Source organism: Rhinoraja longicauda, chromosome 17 (genome assembly GCF_053455715.1).
Source record: "Rhinoraja longicauda isolate Sanriku21f chromosome 17, sRhiLon1.1, whole genome shotgun sequence".
NCBI lineage: Eukaryota > Metazoa > Chordata > Chondrichthyes > Rajiformes > Arhynchobatidae > Rhinoraja > Rhinoraja longicauda.
Window position 1 is genome coordinate 22,756,777 of NC_135969.1, and position 21,047 is coordinate 22,777,823.

Consider the following 21,047-nt stretch of genomic DNA (forward strand, 5'->3'; position numbering starts at 1 on the left):
TCCAAGTATTCCAACTGCTTATTATTGAACAGCACAAGTCTAGGCATAACATGCTTTGGGACATAAGGGCAGCACGGTGGCGCAGCGGTAGTTACTGCCTTACAGTGCTTGCAGTGCCAGAGACCCAGGTTCGAACCCGGCTACGGATGCTGTCTGTATGGAGTTTGTACGTTCTTCCCGTGACCACGAGGGTTTTCTCCGAGCTCCTCAGTTTCCTCCCACACCTCAAAGATGAACAGGTTTGTATGTTAATTGGCTTGGTACAAATGTAAAGTGTCCCTAGTGTGTGCAGGATAATGCGGGGATTGCTGGTTGGTGCGGTGGGCCGAAGGGCCTGTTTCTGCGTGGTCTCTAAACAATAGTAAATGCTGGGCAAGAGGTGCCATGAGGCCCCAGGGAGTACAGCCAGGAAACTGGGAAACACAATGATTCTGCTCTTTCTTTCCTTCCCACCCCCCTTTTTTCCCCTTTCTCATCGCCACACCCCCTCACATTCACAACCCTTACCCACTGACCCACATCAGAGCTCCAGCCAATGATGCAGGACTCCAGCCAGGAATGGGAGCGAATCCTCGAGTCCTTCAGGACTGTGCAGCGCTTTATCCGCACTCCATCCTCAATTACCACTCCTGGGCCGATCGTCACATTGGGACCAATGGAGCATTTATCTCCAATCTGAGCACTTGGGTCCTTGGAGAAAGAACAACACATTGATGGCAAGGCTCATAATCTGCAATAGGCAAAGTCAAATATTACAAGCTAAATGTGAAGGTTGAAATACAAAGGGATCATCACACAGTCGGACATTGGATTTTCACGTCTGACCTGGATGCTTATGGCATTAAAGGTCCTGTTTGAAGTGACTCACCAATCCGAACCCTGTTCCTGCACTTCACCCTAAAGCTTGCAAATCAATTCCAAGTGGCAATGTCACGTAGATAGGCCTGCTCGGTCAGCCAGGGGTTTTATCTCAGACACATTATTTGGGCAGGAGGAAGGTGCCATACACTGCATGGTACGAGCTTGGAGAGTGCTTAGTGTTTGTACTGGTTCCCAAGAGCAACAGCCTTCCCTGTGCAATTTTTAGAAGCAATTGGCCTCTGAGATGATTTATATGAATGTTCCCAGGAAGCCTGAGCAACAAGAAATGTGAGGTGTTGCATTTTGGGAAGTCTAACAAGGGCAGGACCTGCACTGTGAATGGTAGAGCTCTATTCCCTGAAGCTCAGGAGAATGAGGGAGGGGTGTTCTTATAGAGGTATATAAAATCATGGGATGAATAGATCAGATAGATGCACAGTATCTTGCCCAGAGTAGGTGAATCGAGGACCAGAGGACATAGGTTTAAATTGAAGGGGGAAAAAAATAATAGGAAGCCGAGGGGTAACTTGCCACACAAAGAGCATCAGGGAATAGTCCCAGCCCACTCAACCTCTCCCTATAGCACCAGGGGATAGTCCCAGCCCACTCAACCTCTCCCTATAGCTCAGACTCTAGTCCTGGCAACATCCTCGTAAATCTTCTCTGACCACTTTCCAGTTTGACAATATCTTTCCTATAACATGGTGCCCAGAACTGAACACAAACACTAAATGTGATCTCACCGACGTCTTATACAACTGCAACGTGACCTCCTAACTTCTATACTCAATACTCTGACTGATGAAGGCCAATGTTCCAGAAGCCTTTTTGACCACCTTATCTACCAGTGACTCGACCTTCAAGTAACCATGCACCTGCACTTCTAGATCCCTCTCCTCCACAACACTCCCCAGAGCCCCAGCATTCACGGTGTAGGTCCTGCCCATGTTAGACTTCCAAAAATGGGTGCATGGAACAAGCTGCCAGAGGAGGTAGTTGAGGCTGGGCCTATCCCAACGTTTAAGAAACAGACAGATATATGGATAGGACAGGTTTGGAGGGATATGGACCAAATGCAGGCAGGTGGGACTAGTGTAGTGTTGGCTCTTGTGAAAAAGTTAGACTGAAGGGCCTGTTTCCACTCTGTATCACTCTTTGACTCTATAGAGGTTGGGCAATCTAGTACTTTATTCCTATTTCTGTGCAGTGTTACTATGAAATACAACCCCAAACATTTTGTTCATCCCGAGGAGCTGCACAGTCCCTTTACATTGAAAGGCAAATGAAACTCAGATTGTAATTAACAAACAACCAATCCACTGATGTTGTGATGGGAAGGAAACCTGTTGACTCGAACAACCACACAAAAGTCTTGGTCCAGCTGGAGCTTCAGTGCATTATACTGGAAATATTGGTCAGACACTGCCACCTGCTGGGGAAGGGGACACTTTGCCAACACAGAAGAATCGATCCTCTCACTATAGATCAGTGTTTCTCAACCTTTTTACCCTTGCGGAACCTTTGAAATAATTTTCATGTCTCAGGGAAGCCCTACATAAAAATTCATCATGTACAGCTCCTGTCCACTGACCGCTAAAGGCCGTTTCACACTGACGCCGTATAGACGTCGCTAATATTTTCCCTACGATTAGTATACTTTTAATTTCTATTTATTTCTTCTGCGGCTGTATAGGGCCCTGGTAGGACCACATCTGGAGTATTGTGTACAGTTTTGGTCACCTAATTTGAGGAAGAACATCCTTGTAATTGAGGCAGTGCAGCGTAAGTTCACGAGATTGATCCCTGGGATGGCGGGACTGTCATATGAGGAAAGATTGAAAAGACTAGGCTTGAATTCACTGGAGTTTAGAAGGATGAGAGGGGATCTTATAGAGACATATAAAATTATAAAAGGACTGGACAAGCTAGATGCAGGAAAATGGTTCCCAATGTTGGGCGAGTCCAGAACCAGGGGCCACAGTCTTAGAATAAAGGGGAGGCCATTTAAAACTGAGCTGAGAAGGAACGTTTTCACCTAGAGAGTTGTGAATTTGTGGAATTCTCTGACACAGAGAGCAGTGGAGGCCAAATCACTGGATGGATTTAAGAGAGTTAGATAGAGCTCTAGGGGCTAGTGGAATCAAGGGATATGGGGAGAAGGCAGGCACGGGTTATTGATTGTGAACGACCAGCCATGATCACAAAGAATGGCGGTGCTGGCTCGAAGGGCCGAATGGCCTCCTCCTGCACCTATTTTCTATAAATGACACAACAGGTTGAAGACTTTATTGTAATACCCAAGAATTTTCCAAGAATATGCCATACGTGTATAATAAAATTACGAATATGAAATTAAACACAAAAATGACTCAAAAATGCATTTACATATGATTAGCAAGGATGTGCATTTCTGCTCTACATTGGTTGTAGTCCTGGGGAAAACAATAATAGACAATAGGTGCAGGAGTAGGCCATTCAGCCCTTCGAGCCTTTCAATGTGATAGTGGCTGATCATTCACAATCAGTACCCCGTTCCTGCCTTCTCCCCATACTCTGCTATCTTTAAGAGCTCTATCTAGCTCTCTCTTGAAAGCATCCAGAGAATTGGCCTCCACTGCCTTCTGAGGCAGAGAATTCCACAGATTTACAACTCTCTGACTGAAAATGTTTTCCCTCATCTCTGTTCTAAATGGCCTACCCCTTATTCTTAAACTGTGGCCCCTGGTTCTGGACTCCCCCAACATTGGGAACATGTTTCCTGTCTCTAATGTGTCCAATCCCTTAATAATCTTATGTTTCAATAAGATCCCCTCTCATCCTTCTAAATTCCAGTGTATACAAGCCTATTCGCTCCAGTCTTTCAACATGCGACAGTCCCGCCATTCCGGGAATTAACATAGTGAACCCACGCTGCACGCCCTCAATAGCAAGAATATCCTTCCTCAAATTTGGAGACCAGAACTGCACACAATACTCCAGGTGCGGTCTCGCCAGGGCCCTGTACAACTGCAGAAGGACCTCTTTGCTCCTATACTCAACTCCTCTTGTCATAAAGGCTAACATGCCATTAGCTTTCTTCACTGCCTGCTGTACCTGCATGCTTACTTTCAGTGACTGATGAACAAGGACACCCAGATCTCTTTGTACTTCCCCATTTCCTAACTTGACACCATTCAGATAATAATCTGCCTTCCTGTTCTTTCCATCAAACTAACCCACATATGACAACTAATTGCAGTAATTTAGAGTATAATGTCATCTTGCTTATTGAAGTACCTGTTGAAGTAAATTCGCACATAAATTGATAATCAGCCCAAAAAGGTGGCAATTGGCAATATAATGCTGCCTATTATATTTTAACCACGTCTTAATTAATTAATATAGTTATATAATCTTGCACTTAAATTTAATATTTACTCAAAACAGTTCCACCACTGATTTTCTGGCACTCTTGGTTCCAGAAAATCAGAAAATGGTTTATCCAGTGTACCTGACCAAAGGAGGTCACAGCCTTCGAGAGGGGTACAATGGTACCGGAACGGTCCACCTAGGTAGCTGGGGGCCGAGATACCAGCCTGCAAAGCCGGCCAAGGAAGATAGCGATGGGGATAGATGTGCTGGCTCCAGCTGGGCTGGAGTTCCAGAGCTCAGGCCACAGGTTGCAAATTCAACCCATCGATCGTCCATAGAAGTCCCGATGAGGTTGGCAGCCTTGCCCAGCCTAGGTGTCACATTTTCAGGGAGATTTCCAGGGCGCGGGGGATTTCTCGCGGAACCCCTAGCGACCTCTAGCGGCCGAATGAACAAATTGGCCATGGAAGTCCCGGTGATGTCGTGATTGGCTGCCTTGCCCAGCCAAGGTGCCACATTTTCGGGGAGACTTCCAGGGACTTCTCATGGAACCCCTAGCGACCTCTAGCAGAACCCTAGTGTTCCAGGGAACCCCGGTTGAGAAACGTTGCTATAGATGTTCACAATACCAGCATCCTAAAAATACACAGATCATATGAAATATGATAAAGCCAGCAAGGCTCAACCTGAAACATGAATGCATGAATTTAAACAGACGTAGTTGCACAAATGTTGGTTAATCATGCTGAACCAGATTGCCATGTGAATTCACACAAAATACATAAACATCGAAAATAGGGCATTCGGCCCTTTGAGCCAATATTTGTCCCTTTGATCCAATATGATCATGGCTGAACATCTAATATCAGTACCCCGTTCCTGCTTTTTCCCCATATCCCTTGATTCTTTTAGCCCAAAGAGCTAAATCCAACTCTCACTTGAAAACATCCAGTGAGAGTCAGATTTAGCTCTCTGCAACAAAAAACTTTGGGCTTTCTGACCAATTATACAATGATCACATGCTCACAAAGGGCACACACATCATGGTTCATCACAGGGGGCATGACTTTGAGCCTCAAACGGTCTCGATATTGTCTGCTGCAGAAACAGTTCCAGAGTCTAAACACTAGCTCAACATAGCGGCTGCTGTTTGTGTGCTCCAGTGCAACTTCTCAAACCAGCCTAGTTTGCTAAGAAGGGAGCAGGCATTAGTAGGGCAGGGGATCTCCCTTCCCTCTCCAGTACCCTTTGTTAGAAGGAGTACAGCCAGGTTGGACTGGGTAGATCCAGGCCCCCAGGGATTGGTGAACCTGGGATTGGTGAAGCTGATTAAGGACACTGTAGGGGCATTGCATGAATTCCAATGTTTTGGCCGATGGTAGCACCTGACCCAAGCCAAAACATAGAAAACCTTGTTGCAAAGCTAAAACCGCTGACCCAAAGATTGGCCAGGGAGTGGGATTATTAACAGATAACGTGCAAGTCATAAGTTTCCTTAACACTAATGCCCCGACAGATGAATCAGGAAACAAAACTCAGCAACGCAAACTCAAGGTATATGACCCCCATCAGGAACTGCAGCTTACCACCAGCACATTTCCAATGATTCCAGGCCCTTGGTGCAGTCTGTCTGGTGCTTTATGTCGTAGGGACTGCAAATACATGCACATTCCAGTCAAGAAGTCTTTGGGCTGCCCGATGTCCATCCAGAATCCTGCACACAAGAATACAATTGCATCAGCTGCTAAGGCCAGAGATTTGGGGCCAGAGCTTCAACTGGGATCGGCATTCAATGGTGGGAATCACGTTCCGATCAGAAGAACCAATCAGAAACTGCAATTGAGTCATGCCTCAAAATTATCTATATTGTCCAATTACCTTCTACCCTGGATCTTTTCAATAACAGATTGTAAGAAGGCAAATCAGCTGGGAGGATGGGTAAGTGGCAGGCAAAATCTAAGTCAAAGTGTAGTAGGTGGGAGGTAGAATAAAATAAAATATAGACCAAGCGACACAGATCCAAAGGATGTACATGAAGACAGATCTAGGTGTCTATGTGTTTGCATGTCTATGTGTGAAAATGGCAGGGCAGGTAGAGAGAGGATCCTCAGGGTGATAAATGTGGTACAAATGCAGATAATTTAGGATGAGTTTGTTTAGAATCCTGTTTTGGCCACAAGTGGAAAATTGTTGCTAGTTCTGGCCGTCTAATTTTAGGAGGATGTGAAGATCCTTGAGATGGTGCAGGGAAAATGTACCAGTAGTTTTGCAGAGAGGAGGGGTTTTAGAGCCGAGAAACTGGAGCTGTTCTTCCTGGAGCAAAGATGATGGAGAGGAGGTTTCAGAGAGGTGTACGAGATCATTACTAGAATAAATGGGGAGAGTTGGTGACACTGTTCAGTGCTTAGATTTAAGATCTTTGGTAAAGGTACATAGCAGATATGGGGAAAAACACATTCTCCCTTGTACATAGTCATCTCTGCATTATAAACCACATTTCTGAAATTTACTTGCTAAACGTGTTAGGAATAGAATCAATCCATCCCTTTAAAAAGTACTTAGATATTCACAATATCTGCAGGATTTTCGGGAGAACAAAATGGCCAAGTGGGATTGTTTATCAAGATTTAAATGCTTCTTTCAATCTTCCCTGTTCTTGTGTTTTGCTGAACTATCCACACAGTAAACCTCTATCCTCACCAAAGCCTTGACATCATTTCCCATGTGGTGTATAGAACTGGCAACAAAGAGGTTGATGTAAGTTTGAGGTCACATCCTTGCCTTCAGTTGGATTGAATCCACTAATACGCATCCATCACAATAGCCTGATCCAAAAATCTATCGAATCCAAAAGCTTCAATCAGCCAACAACTTCAACTCTTTGGGAAGACAATTCCAAATTTGCTTTACTTGTTGCGTAAACTTCTTCCCAGCTTTATATATAAATGGTGTCTCTAAGAAGGCATCAAAGGGAAGAATGTATTTATTACAGCTAGTTTCCCATTCCACACTAAATCAGAACCATTGCTGTTTTGGGTGGTGTTGAAAATTAGAGCAGATAATGTGACAGTGGAAATGACTCCTGTGTAGGTTATGAAAACAATCAGTGGAGAAAAAGTTCATGGATCAGACACGGTGGTGAATTGTGATTCTCTGAAAACCAACAGCAGGCTATTCCTTAGCTCAACCTGCAGGCAAAAGGGCAGCACAGAGGTGCAGCTAGTAGAGCAGCTGCCTCACAGTGCCAGGGACATGGGTTCAATCTTGATCTCAGGTGCTGTCTGTATGGAGTTTGCACCTTCTCCATGTGAGAGCATGAGTTTCTTCCGGGTGATCCACTTTCTTGTGACATCCCAAAGATGTATGGGTTTATAGGTTATTTAGCCTCTGTAAATTGCCTCTGTGTGTAAGGAGTGGCTGAGAAAGTAGGATAACATAGTACTAGTGTGAACAGGTGATTAATAGTTGTCATGGACTTGGTGTGATGAAGGCCCGCTTCCATGTTGTATCTCTAAAACAAAAAACTCAACTAAATGCAACACATGACCGACTCCTGGGAGTGCAGAAACAATGCTCGCTTGAAGAAATGGCGCAGTGCAGCAGAGGCGATCTAGAGCTCTTGAGCTGGGTCACCAGAATCAGACATTAGAACAAGGAATTTTGGTCGCTGGTTTAGATCCATGGGACCGAAGTACCCAGCGCTCAGACTCAATCCCTGTCGATCTTGAGGCACAGCCGCTACAGTGGGGCATTGGGTAAAAAACCTGCCCCTAATGTCCTCCCTTCCAGTGTCCGCCAATTAGCATGTGTGTGCCCAAGAACAGACTAATGAAACCTTCACATGGCCAAACTGGTCACCAACATTCATAACTCAGCTTTAGGGAGATAGTGTATCTGACGATGGGCATAAATGAGGTTGGACTCTAATTTTGACAGCACAAAATGACCCAACCTGAAGATTCGAGCCAGGAGGGAGAGCGGAGCGGAGCAGCAGTGGGAAGGTTTCAAAAGGCACTTTTTGATTGGCTCATTGAGGAGAAGAGCAGCCTATAAGAAGTAGTGAAGGTATAGCAGACCAGCCTGCTGGGAGTGATGAGTAACAAGTGCTGTTGGAGGGCAAGTTTAGTTTAGTTTAATACAGCGCAAAAAATGACCAGCGATCCCTGTACACTAACACTAAACACACTAGGCACAATTTTACCAAGCCAATTAACCTACAAACCTATACGTCTTTGGAGTGTGGGAAGAAACTCGAGAAAACCCACGCAGGTCACGGGGAGAACGTACAATCTCCATATAGACATCACCCATAGTCAGGATCGAACCCAGGTCTCTGGTGCTGTAAGGCAGCAGCTCTACCACTGCGCCACCGTGCCATAAGTATTAAGGCTTTGACTCGAAAGGCTTCAGCGAGAAGGCAAAGCAGAGGGTGACAGTAAGATACAGTAAAGTCTTGTTTTTGTGTCTTTCTTGTCTAAGTGCAGTTGGCATGACAAGTTAGGGCAGTGCTCCTCCTGCACGATGCAGGAAGACAGGGAAACCCAGTATCCCCGAGGACTACGCCTGTGGGAAGGTCGTCCAGCTGCAGCTCATGACTGGCAACATACGTGGATGGAGTTCCTATGTGAGGGAACTGGAGCTGCAGCATTATATACTCAGGATCGTCCAGGAGAATGAGAGAGTCAGGAAATACACTGGGGCGGTCACACCTAAGATGCACAGCAAAAGTAGTTGGGTGACCATCAGGAAAAGAGTGCAAGTATTTTCTGTGACAATACCTTCAAAAACACGTATACCTCTTTGGATACTGCTGGGGGAATGACTGTGCAAGAGAAAGCAGCAGCTTCCAAGTCTGTGACTCTGAGGCACAGCAAGGTGTAGGTGGTTAGACACGGCTATAGTGATAGGAGAATTGATAGTTAAAGGGACAGACAGGAGGTTATGTAGCCACAAGCAGGACTACAGGATGGTGTGCTGCCCCCAGGCTGCAGAGCATTCTCAACGGAGTGGATGGGCAGCCAGAGGTCGGTGTGCACATCGGTACCAAAACATAGTTAAGAAAAGGGATGAGTTCCCGCCGAGTTAATATAATGGATTACTCCAAATGCAGCCTAACCAAAGTCGGATAGTGCTGCATCATGACATCCTGACTCTTATAATCCACTAGACCAAATGGACACGTTGGGCCCAAACCACTCCTACATTGGTGCAGCACCCTCTCCTCCCCCACCTCTACCCCCTCATCCTCCCCCCTCCCTCCCCCACCTCCTCCTCCCTCCCCCTCCATCCCCCCGGGAACAACCCGCGGTTGCCGTAGCAACCCACCTCCCAGCCCGGGCGGCCACCATTGGTGGAGCGAGTGTGGGGAGGGGGGGGGGGAGAGGAGAGTCCTGTCCCGTCCTGGTGTGGGGATGTTCAGTGGTAGGCGGCGGCGGTTCTCCCACTATTGCTGAGCCGCTGGACTCTGGGCGGCGTGGAGAAGGCGCTGAGCCAGCCAGGGAGAGGAGGGGGGTACGGGGGAGCCCTAGGCAGGCCCATACCTCGGCCTCCACCAACGCCCGGCCTCACCGCCGCTGCCTTTCCCCTTGGCCCACCTCAGGCTCGCGGTTACCCAGTCACGTACTGGCCCAGGCTCCGGCTGCTTCCCTGGCACCAGGCCTGGCTCTCCCACCCCCAAGAGACAGGCGGCCGAGCCCTGTTCAACGGGCCCCAACTGTGCAGGCGCGATCGCGTTGGTTCTGCGCACACGTGGATATGGTGGCCATCTTACGTAAGTACCAGATCAACGGAGCCCCAACTGTGCATGCGCGTTTTTTAAAAAACTTTAAAATGTGAATAACTTAAAAAATATAACACCGATTTCAATTAAACCTCTTCCATAGGACACGGGACGACCGTGAGCCTAAAATTGTCGCACTATCGGGTACCGTTTTGGCTGTAGTTCAGGAACAAGCGTACAAACAAGAGTTTTAGTATATAGATGACCTAAGCAATGAAGGCAAGCATACTGTATACCTTCTTTCCCACTTCATCCACGTGTGTTGCCACTTTCAGAGAGAAATGGACTTGTACTCCAAGATCACTCTGTACATTAATGCTGTTAAGGATCTTGCCTTATATTTAATATCCCAAAGTACAAAATCTCGCACTTGCTCAGATTAAATTCTACCTGCCATTCCCCCCCTCCCCCCCACCACCATATTTATGTATCTGGTCTATTCTGCTGTATACTTTGACATCCTTCCTCATAGTCCACAACTCCAACAATCTTGGAGTCATCTGCAAATCTACTCGCCAATCCATCTACATTTATATCCAATACGTTTACATATATATCACAAACATCAGAGGTCCAGCACAGATCCCTGTGCAACTCTATTGATCATAGACCTCCAGCCTGAATAACAGCCTTCCCCCACAATCCTGTCTTCTATTAATAAGCCAGTTCTGAACCCATACGATCAAGTCACTGTGAATCCCATGTATCTTCTGGATCAGCCTGCCATGGGGACTTTATCAAGTGCCTTATTCAAATCCATATAGACAACATCCACCGCCCTACCTTCATCAATACTTTTGTCACCTCCTCAAACAATTCGATAAAGTTAGTAAAACTCTACGAAGCTCAGAGATTTTCAATTATAGGAAGAAATCTGGATGCCACATTCCAGGCCTTTTTTGGGCACATTCCTCACCTTGCAGCTCCATGGCATACAGCTGCCCCTCCTGTGCCATGACGGGAAAAATCTCCTTCTCTATTGATGTTGGCCTGAGCTGCAGAAAGACAAACAACATGCAGTCAACAACGCTAACCTTGCCTACACCAAAGCAGCTAAAAGCTTTCAAATCCCTGGGACCAGATGGCCTGCATTCTAGCATTCTGATAAATGGTTACAGAATCTATGCATGTGGCTCTTCCCGCCCCCCTCCACCCATTGATTCTGGAATGACCCCAGCAATGTGTGCAAACAATAAATATAACACCCTATTCAAGAAATGACAGCAAGCAGAGCAACTGCCTCACAGCTCCAGTGACCCAAATTCCATCCCAACCTCTGAGTGAAGTTTTCACAATCTGCCTGTGGTCACATGGATTTCCCCGGTGTCCCAGGTCCCTCCCATATTCCATAAGCATGCAAGTTGGTAGTTTAATTTTCCAATTGACCCTAACATGTTAGACGAGTGGTTAAATCGGGGAGGATTTGAAGGATACGTGGGCTGTTATCCTGTATTGTCTCGATGATGAAATGGCCTCATTCTGCATCTTAAGGAAATATGGAAAGTGGACTCATCGATCAAGTGATAAGACACGTAGAAAAGCACAAATTGATTAGACAGAGTCAATATGGCCTAATGAATTGAGAAATTATGTTTGTCAAAGGTTTTTCTGTCAAAAATTGCCTGGAAGGCTGAAGAATCAGTGGAGGTTGTATTTTTAGGTTGTTGAAGAATTTACGATAAATTATCACGTAAAAAGGTTGTTACACATGTCACAGTTTGCAGCTAAATAAAACTGGTTATGCCACATTTGGAGTATTGAGTGCAGTTCTGGTCACCATCATACAGGAAAGTACGAGAGGAAGGAGAGGGCACAAGAGGTTTACTATGGTGTTTAAAAAAAAGACAAAGTGCTGGAATAACTCAGCAGGTCAGGCAGCATCTCTATCAGTCTGAAAAAGGGCACATACTGGAAATATCACCTATCCATGTTCTCCAGAAATGCTGCCTGATCTGCTCAGCTACTCCAGCGTTTTCTGGTTTTTTTTAAACAAGCATCTGATGTTCATTTTTTTTTTAGATTAGTTTAGAGATACAGCGTGGAACCAGGGCCTTCGTCCCACCGAACCGAAGATCTTGGAAAAAACCCACTCGGTCATGGGGAGAACGTACAAACTCCGTACAGACTACACCTGTAGTCGGGATCGAACCTGGATCTCTGGCACTGCAAGCTCTGGAAGGCAGCAACTCTACCATTGCACAACCCTTGTATCTCCTTTTTAGTACATTGTTGTCTGAATTGGAAAAGATTAGCTAGATGGAGGTTGAACAAATTTGGATTGTTTTGTCCTGAGAATCGGAGGCTAAGTGGTGACCTGTTAGAAAATTATAAAATGATGAGGGGCATAGACAGGGTAGATAGTAGGTGTCCTTTTCCTCAGGATGTAAATGTCAAGTACTAGAAGATGTAGGTTTAAAGTGAGAGGGGGAAAGTTTAAAGGAGATTTACAAGACATATTTTTTTATATACACAGGGAGCAAAATGTGCCAGAGGAGGTGGTGGAAGCTGATACAATAGCACTGATTAAGAGTCATTAAGAGAGGCACATGAACAGGAATGGAGTGATATATACCATATACAGGAAGATGGGGTTAGTTTAAATTGACATGATGGTTGACATTGATGGGACAAAAGCCCTGCTCAGTTGCTTTACTGTTCTATGTTCCATTCATGCCCTTGGCAACATAAGACAACAACCAAATAAAAAGGTGCTAGAGTAATTCAGCAGTCAAGCAGCAACACTGGAGGACATGGATAGGCGATGGTTCAGGCCGGATCTCTTCTTCAGACAACACCCAACACTGGTGTTATTTATATCCAACCTCAAATTAAGATTAGAACATACAATACACCAAACAGACCAGTATTTCCTTTTCCTTAACAATTCCCTTCATCTCTAGATTTTCAGATATACTGAATTTAACCCAGGCACTCATAATGACCTTATCAAATCTGGCATGCAAGCCTATGGTATCTGTGTCTAACCCACACAAAGTCCTGTTCACTCATTGATGTAATCATTGATACAATGGTTAAGTAACAAATCATTTTAAAATCTTGCATATATTTTTTAAACTGTCATTTCTCTCTCCTCATTCTTCTGAACTCCTGAGAATACAGATCTTTCTGTTGATTCTGTTTGTGAGAGGACAGCCCTTTCATCCCAGGAATTAGCCTAGTGAATCACTTTTGGACAGCCTCCAATGCAAACATCTTTTTAAAATATGGCTACATAAAATTGCACTGTAGTGCAGGTGTGGCAACGTCTGTATAATTGAAACAATACTTTGCAATTTTTAAACTCCACGCCCTAAACAATATCGCCTAGAATGTAATTACCCTACCTAACCATTTGTGATTCACGCACAAGAACACCTAGATCCCCCTGCACTCCTTCCCATTGCAGTCTCGTCCCATTTAGATCATACTTTGACATTTCTCTTTATTGAAATGCATGACCACACACATTCACACAATGAACTCTATTTGCCAAGTAATCAACCACTCACTCATCATAACTATATCCTGTTGCAGAGTCCAAATATCCTCATTTCACCATACCCTTTGAATATGTTATTTTTAATTAGCAGCTATGTGTCTATGAGAACATCCATTATTTTAGGATTGCAGCTTAGAATCACAGTAGACCACATATTCCAAAGTATCCACAGCAGTTCCCAATTACTTTCATTTTCTTGCAGCCATGCAAAGTACTTTTCAAGTGCTGAGAAAGATTTCCCTTTGAAGTACCACATTGACTCTGTATCCATCATTCTTACAAGCAACGAAATCCATTTTTAGTCACACTGCAGAAAAAAAATTGCCATGTCGCCAGTTTGAAAGGTGTATGCATGAGAAAAATCTTTAAACCTATTACCCCAGATCCTTGAACTTTCTGGAAAATGGAGCAGATTCCATATACCCTATCTAAACATATCAGGGTCTGGTACATTTCCATCAAACCTCCTGTCAATTCTCTTTATGCCAAGGTAAACAATCCCAGAGGTACCAGTTAAACCTTGGACTTTGAATCCCTCACCTCCAATACTAGTACATCATTCCACACTTACAGCCAGACAAGAGGCAAACCTTTTAATGCAACAGGCAAACCTTTCATGCAAAGTGAGGTTATTGCATTTAAGGAATAACTTGTCTGAGTTGCCTGGTAAAAAGGCTGGGTTTTAAACTAAATACAGGCTTGAACAAAATTAATGTTAAGCAGTAACTAAACCAAAGCATTGTAGGCTCCACTGCTCTTTGGACCCAAGATTTTTCTTCTCACTAGGGCAGCTTTCAAACTGGAGATATAATACAGCAGCTTCCTGTTAACAGGAATCAAGTTATTCAGCATCAATTAATCATGCAGAAATGGGCTGATAGGAGAGATATTTTAGTGAAGTACATAGATAAGAGTATGGTAAACTGCTCTATTTAACCTTTATTCCTTATCCCCTGGGAGTCTTGATAGAACAGAAAAGTGGAAGCTTTATTCCACCTTCCATTATGACATCTACCATGACAAGTTCTGATGCCGTTCATCAGCACTCAAGGTTTCTCGCTATGCACCAAGAGTTTGCCAAATGTCCTACTTGTCTGGTAATGAGACCCAAATCCATGCCACCTCCAACATAAAAAGAAACAATGTAGACCAATGACATTTCAGCACAAAGCATTGTGAGTTCCACTGTCCTTTCGTCCTGAGATTTTCCTTCTTCTTGGAAAGACAATCATACCTGTATCCTGTTTAAAACTGTGGGGCTGAAGATATACATTCCTGCATTGATCTTGTTCGACACAAACACCCGAGGCTTCTCCACGAATCGGTGTATCCGCCCAATCTCGGCTTCATATATGACCACCCCGTATTTGGATGGTTCCTCCACTTTAGTAACCTGTCAAATGGAAGGACGGATTAAAGAAGAAAGGAACAGGTGACAAAGTAATTGAAAGTCATCAGGGAAAGGAAGAACCTTTAAAAGGCAACTTTGTCTCAGCCTAAAGCAGCTCATTTGTTGCCACTGCAAGAAGGCAGCTCACTGCTTCATGCTTCATTCAGTACTGGGGCTGGTGGCAGGGAGACCCTAGTGGCTCACTCAAGATGCTGGTTGAGATAGAATGCTTGTAACCTTATATTATAAACATGGTTACTTAACTTGAGGCAGTATATAGCTGTTATACTGTTATAGCTGCAAAATACCAGACTACATCTGAAGAAGGGTCTCGACTCGAAACGTCACCCATTCCTTCAGTCGAGTCACAAGTGTTTAATTGTAATATGTAACAGGTATAAAAGAATGAAATTCTTACTTGCTGTGCCTTTACAGGCATATTAAGGTAAAAACACAATAAATATACAATAATCAATAATACAAATATTGGGGTATTGGGGCACTGGTGTTCTGCAGGAAACAGTGCTAGCTCCATTCTTGTTCATCCTGTACACTGCGGACTTCAGGCACAGCACTGCAGACTCCTATCTACAGAAGTTCTGTGACGACTCTGCCATCGTCGGCCTTATCACGGGCGACGAGGACAGGGCGTACAGAGAACTGGTCAAGGAGTTTGTGAACTGCCTCCGGATCAACGCGGGGAAAACCAGGGAGATGGTGGTAGATTTCCGCAGGCGCAGCCAGGTCCCCCCGACACCGGTGAACATCCGGGGAATGGACATCGAGAGGGTGGATTCTTATAAGTACCGGGGTGTCTACCTCAACAATAAACGGGACTGGACTGAAAACACCGATGCGCTATACAGAAAGGGCCAGAGCAGACTTTATCTGCAAAGGAGACTCAGGTCCTTTGGAGTGCAGGGGGCACTCCTAAGGACCTTCTACAACACGGTGGTTGCATCGGCCATTTTCTATGGGGTGGTCAGCTGGAGCAGCAGCATCTCAGCAGGGGAAGGGAAGAGACTCGACAAGCTGGTCAGGAAGGCCAGATCTGTCCTGGGTTGCCCCCTCGACTCAGTGCAGGTGGTGGGAGAGAGGAGGATGATGGCAAAGCTGATGACAATTTATATATCTTTTATTTATAATGAATGATCTCTTGCTCTCTACTTTGCTGCTGCAACACTGTAAATTTCCCTGGTGTGGGACGAATAAAGGAATATATATATATATATATAAATAATAAATTATCTGTTATACTAGGTAACCAGACCATAATAGTGCAAATCAAAGTATCTAGTGCAACATAAACAAAAGCTTACAGTAGTTTGTTGCTGAGGTAAGGTTGTGGTTAGGGCTGTGCCATATGCTTCAAAAGCCTGATGGCTGATGGGAAGAAGCTGTTCCTGAACATGAAAGTAATGGTTCTTAGGCTCCTGCACCTTCTTCCCGATGCTAATAGCAAGATGAGAGCATGGCCAGGGTGACGTGGATCTTTGATGATATTACACTTCCATTCAAAGGTGGGAGGGGGGGGGGTCAATAACACTCTGCTGGCATTGAGTATTACAGCATTATTTACACCAGATGACAAAGTCTTTATTTTTTATTTTTTGGAGATCTGGGCATCGGCAAAGCCAGCATTTTTTGCCCGTTCCTAACTACCCTTCAGATGTCGCAACCACTGTCCTTCCTTTCTTAAGGGGTGAGATCACAGGTTTCAGAGCTCTGTCACAGTAAACTATGTTCAAGTGTGAGTCACCCACCATAACACACCAGCCACTGGCCATTTCTTGCAGGTTTTTTTGCAGCTGGTCCAGTTGAGTTTGTCGTCAGTGGTGATCCCCAAATGTTGATCGTGGGTAATTCTGAGATCATAATGCCAATGAACATCAAGATTAGGTGGTTCAAATCTCTGTTCATGGAGATGATCATTCCCCTCCTATGATTTGTCACATGCCAACCCAATGCTAATGGGCTTTTGTACTTACCACTATGGTACCTTCCTTCCCATGGTGCTTATGAAAACGGACCATCTCCTGGAAGGGAAACTCGCAGATGACGTCACTATTTAGGACAAAGAAAGGCTCTGAACTATCGGCAAACATATCATGCGCCAGAGCAAGAGGTCCAGCTGCAAATACAAGAATGGAAAAGAGTGAATCCAACAGTTCACTGCTCCTGATTAAAATTTTGAGGTTCAGAAAGCATGCAACTATTTACAAAACAGTCTACAAAACAGTCAATGACTCAGTCTCTAATTCAATCCTCTTTCAAAATCTATCCAAGCCCTCCGTTCACTCCACTTACCACCCTCTCACGTTTAGGCTAGCATCAGAAGCAGCAAACCTGTCGGTCTATGAAACAAATCTCATCGGGTGGCGCTGTCAGCGACGGCAGCCTTGCGAGCGGTCTGTCTGTCTTTTTATCGTTTTTGTTATTTTTAGTGTGTTTTAAAAAGTATAGACCAAGTGGACCCCTTGAGCCCAAACCTATCCTGCATTGGTGAAAAATGTGGAGGAGTGGATGTTTATGTTAAAATGTATTTTGTGTTTTTATTGGTATGACTGTATGGCAAATCAAATTCCTTGAATGATGCAAAACATACTTGGCTAATAAAGTATGATTACGATTATTATGATGATTATGAAGTTTCCTGTTGGGACTTACAAATTAGGGACTATTGTTTTATTGTCAAAGAAATAATATGTTAAAGAAGGAAAGGAGTTAAGTTAAATATCTGCCAACTTAAGAGTAAGAGAGGTCATCTGAATGGCCCACACCTCTTCCTATAACTCACCAGAAGTAATATAGGCAGCCCTCAATGAGTGCATTGTACCTCCTACTGAAGGATATCGCCTATCAAAAGATACATTAATAAACATTTGGAGGAACTTTGATATCCTGTAACATTTGGTGGACTAAGTGTTCAGGATTGCAAAAGTATACAACTTGATTAATTTGGAGAAACAGTTAATTATTTAATCTAATACAAATGTCTCTCTAATTACTCAGTATTAGTATAGCAAAGGCCAAAAATGGACCTTGCACATCACGTAGAGAGATCTCTTACCTGTTCCTAAGGGTTCTTTTTCATGAGACAGTGAGATGCGAATACCCAGCTGAAAGAAATAATGAAATACACACAGTTACACTACCTTTGCTCTTTAAAGACCCAGAGTCTTTCTCTGGTAGTTTGTCATGGGCTTTTCCATTTAGGTGGCCATTCATCCTGTACAGAGCTGGACAAAGAGGGTGGATTGGATGGATGTTTAGCAGTTTGACCTGACCAAGTGCTCACCCAACCTGCAGCTCTGAAGTAGCCAGAGGTACAAGGTGGTGCCTTCATGCACTGCATTGAGCCCATATTGTAAACTGGCACTTCCTGTGCAATGCTGCACTGTTAGAAGTACTCTTTTTCAGGTCTGATATTAAATGGGTTCTCATGTGTGTTTTTTAGCTGGACAGTCCTTGCAGATCCATTTAATAACATTACAAATAGATTTCCCAGAAAATGTCACAATGTTGTTTATGAAATCTGGTCATCTGCAAACTTATTGATGCACTGTACAACATGACCGCCCTTCAAACATACTTCACAATGAAGTTGTGGGAATCAATTTAGGATTGCACATTCACCTATCTATTTCCCCCTCTCTCACATAGACATAACATTCAAAAACACGGTTGTTTACTCATTTTTGGTCTGCAAAGTCTTTGTACTTCTGATTGGGGCTATTTCCTACATGATTCTTATACATTCTCCAGCACTCAAACATTTCCCACCCTCTGAAATCATTTGGCTTCAGGTGAAGAATCAATCAAATATAACTGAAAGAAAATTAGATACAGTCTGCATGGATGAAATTAGGCTGCATCACATAATTGAATAAGAAAGTTTTACTTTTACCTGTTGCAACAAGAAAAACTGTGAATGTACTGAAAGCATTATTGTAACCTTACCAGTTGTTCCTGTTCCTTCATTTCCTTCTCCAGCATCTCGGACATATAGCTGACAGCAAGAATCACATGTGATACACCAGCCTATTGAAAACAGACCACATGTTTACACTCCATAAAGAATTGATAACATTTTCTTCTCGCAGATTGCATTTTTGGCAGAATAATGTCAAGCTCTTGATGAACAAATACACCCATTATTGTAACAAATGCCAAACAGTAGTTTCCCAGATTTCTTCTGACACAACATTACATAAGCTTAAGATATATTACACAGTGCATTCAGAAAGTATTCAGACACCTTCACTTTTTGCTACGTTACAGCCTTATTTTAAAATGGATTAAATTCTTTTCTTTATCATCAATCTACACACAATACCCCATAATAAAAAAGTGAAAGCAGGTGTTTAGAAATTTTTGCAAAGTATTAAAAAGAAATAACTGAAATATCACATTTACATAAGTATTTAGACCCTTTGCTATGACACTCAAAATTTAGCTAATGTTCATCCTGTTTCCATTGATTGTCCTTGAGATGTTTCTACAACTTGATTGGAGTCCACCTGTGTTAAATTAAATTGATTAGACATGATTTGGAAAGGTACCCACCTGTCTATATATCATATCATATCATATCATATATATACAGCCGGAAACAGGCCTTTTTCGGCCCTCCAAGTCCGTGCCGCCCAGCGATCCCCGTACATTAACACTATCCTACACCCACTAGGGACAATTTTTACATTTACCCAGCCAATTAACCTACATACCTGTACGTCTTTGGAGTGTGGGAGGAAACCGAAGATCTCGGAGAAAACCCACGCAGGTCACGGGGAGAACGTACAAACTCCTTACAGTGCAGCACCCGTAGTCAGGATCGAACCTGAGTCTCCGGCGCTGCATTCGCTGTAAAGCAGCAACTCTACCGCTGCGCTACCGTCCCACATTTGGCAGTGCATGTCAGAGCAAAAACCAAGCCATGAAGAAATTGTCTGTAGACCTCCGAGACAGGATTGTGTTGAGACACAGATCTGGGGTAGGGTATAAAACAATTTCTGCAGCATTGCAGGTCCTGCAAAGCACAGTGGCCTTTGTCATTCTTAAATGGAAGAACTTTCGAACCACCAGGACTTCATAGAGCCAGCCGCCCGGCCAAACTGAGCAATCGGGGAAGAAGGGCCTTGGTCAGGGAGGTGACCAAGAACCCGATGGTCACTCTGACAGAGCTCCAGAATTCCTCTGTGAAGATGGGAAAACCTTCCAGAAGGACAACTATATCTGCAGCACTCCACCAATCAGGCCTTCATGGTAGAGTGGCCAGACAGAAGCCACTCCTCAGTAAAAGGCACCTGACAGCCTGCTTGGAGTTTGCCAAAAGGCACCTAAAGGACTCTCGGACCATGAGAAACAAGATTCTCTGGTCTGATGAAACCAAGATTGAACTCTTTGGCCTGAATGCCAAGCTGCACCGCTTATCACCTGGCCATTACCATACCTACGGTGAAGCATGGTGGTGGCAGCATCATGCTGTGGGGATGTTTTTCAGCGGCAGGAACTGGGAGACTAGTCAGGATTGATAGAAAGATGAACGGAGCAAAGTACAGAGAGATCCTTGATGAAAACCTGTTCCAGAGCGTTCTGGACCTCAGACTGGGGTGGAGGTTCACCTTCCAACTAGACAATGACCCTAAGCACACAGCCAAGACAACGCAGGAGTGGCTTCGTGACAAGTCTGTGAATATCTTTGAGTGGCCCAGCCAGAGCCTGGACTGAACCCGATCGAACATCTCTGGAGGGACCTGAAAATAGCTGTGCATCGACGCTCCCCATCCAACCTGACAGAGCTTGAAAGGATCTGCAGAGAAGAATGGGAGAAATTACCCAAATACAAGTGTGGCAAGCTTGAAGACTTGAGGCTGTAATCACTGCCAAAGGTGCCTCAACAAAGTACTGAGTAAAGGGTCTGAATACTTACGTAAATGTAATATTTCAGTTATTTCTTTTTAATTACTTTGCAAAAATTTCTAAACACCTGTTTTCACATTTTTATTATGGGGCATTGTGTGCAGATTGATGATAAAAACATTTTTTTTAAAATCTATTTTAAAATAAGGCTGTAATGTAGCAAAATGTGGAAAAAGTGAAGGGGTCTGAATCCTTTCTGAGTGTACTGTACCATCTAAACAAAAACCCTCTACAATTAGAGCAGC

General features: G+C 44.1%; 1 protein-coding gene across 5 annotated transcripts in view; it reads right to left on the bottom strand.

Annotated features, from left to right (window-relative positions):
- gmppb (GDP-mannose pyrophosphorylase B) overlaps positions 1-21,047 on the bottom strand; it is a 29,527-nt gene that overhangs the window by 3,160 nt on the left and 5,320 nt on the right. For all 5 annotated transcript variants that reach the window (XM_078414348.1, XM_078414349.1, XM_078414344.1 and 2 more), the window contains 7 exons: positions 18,841-18,921; positions 17,951-17,999; positions 16,869-17,011; positions 14,725-14,883; positions 10,908-10,986; positions 5,799-5,926; positions 508-690 (listed from right to left, as the gene is read on the bottom strand). In XM_078414348.1, coding sequence (XP_078270474.1) covers positions 508-690; positions 5,799-5,926; positions 10,908-10,986; positions 14,725-14,883; positions 16,869-17,011; positions 17,951-17,999; positions 18,841-18,921 — 822 coding nt within the window. The remainder of the gene's footprint in view (positions 1-507; positions 691-5,798; positions 5,927-10,907; positions 10,987-14,724; positions 14,884-16,868; positions 17,012-17,950; positions 18,000-18,840; positions 18,922-21,047) is intronic.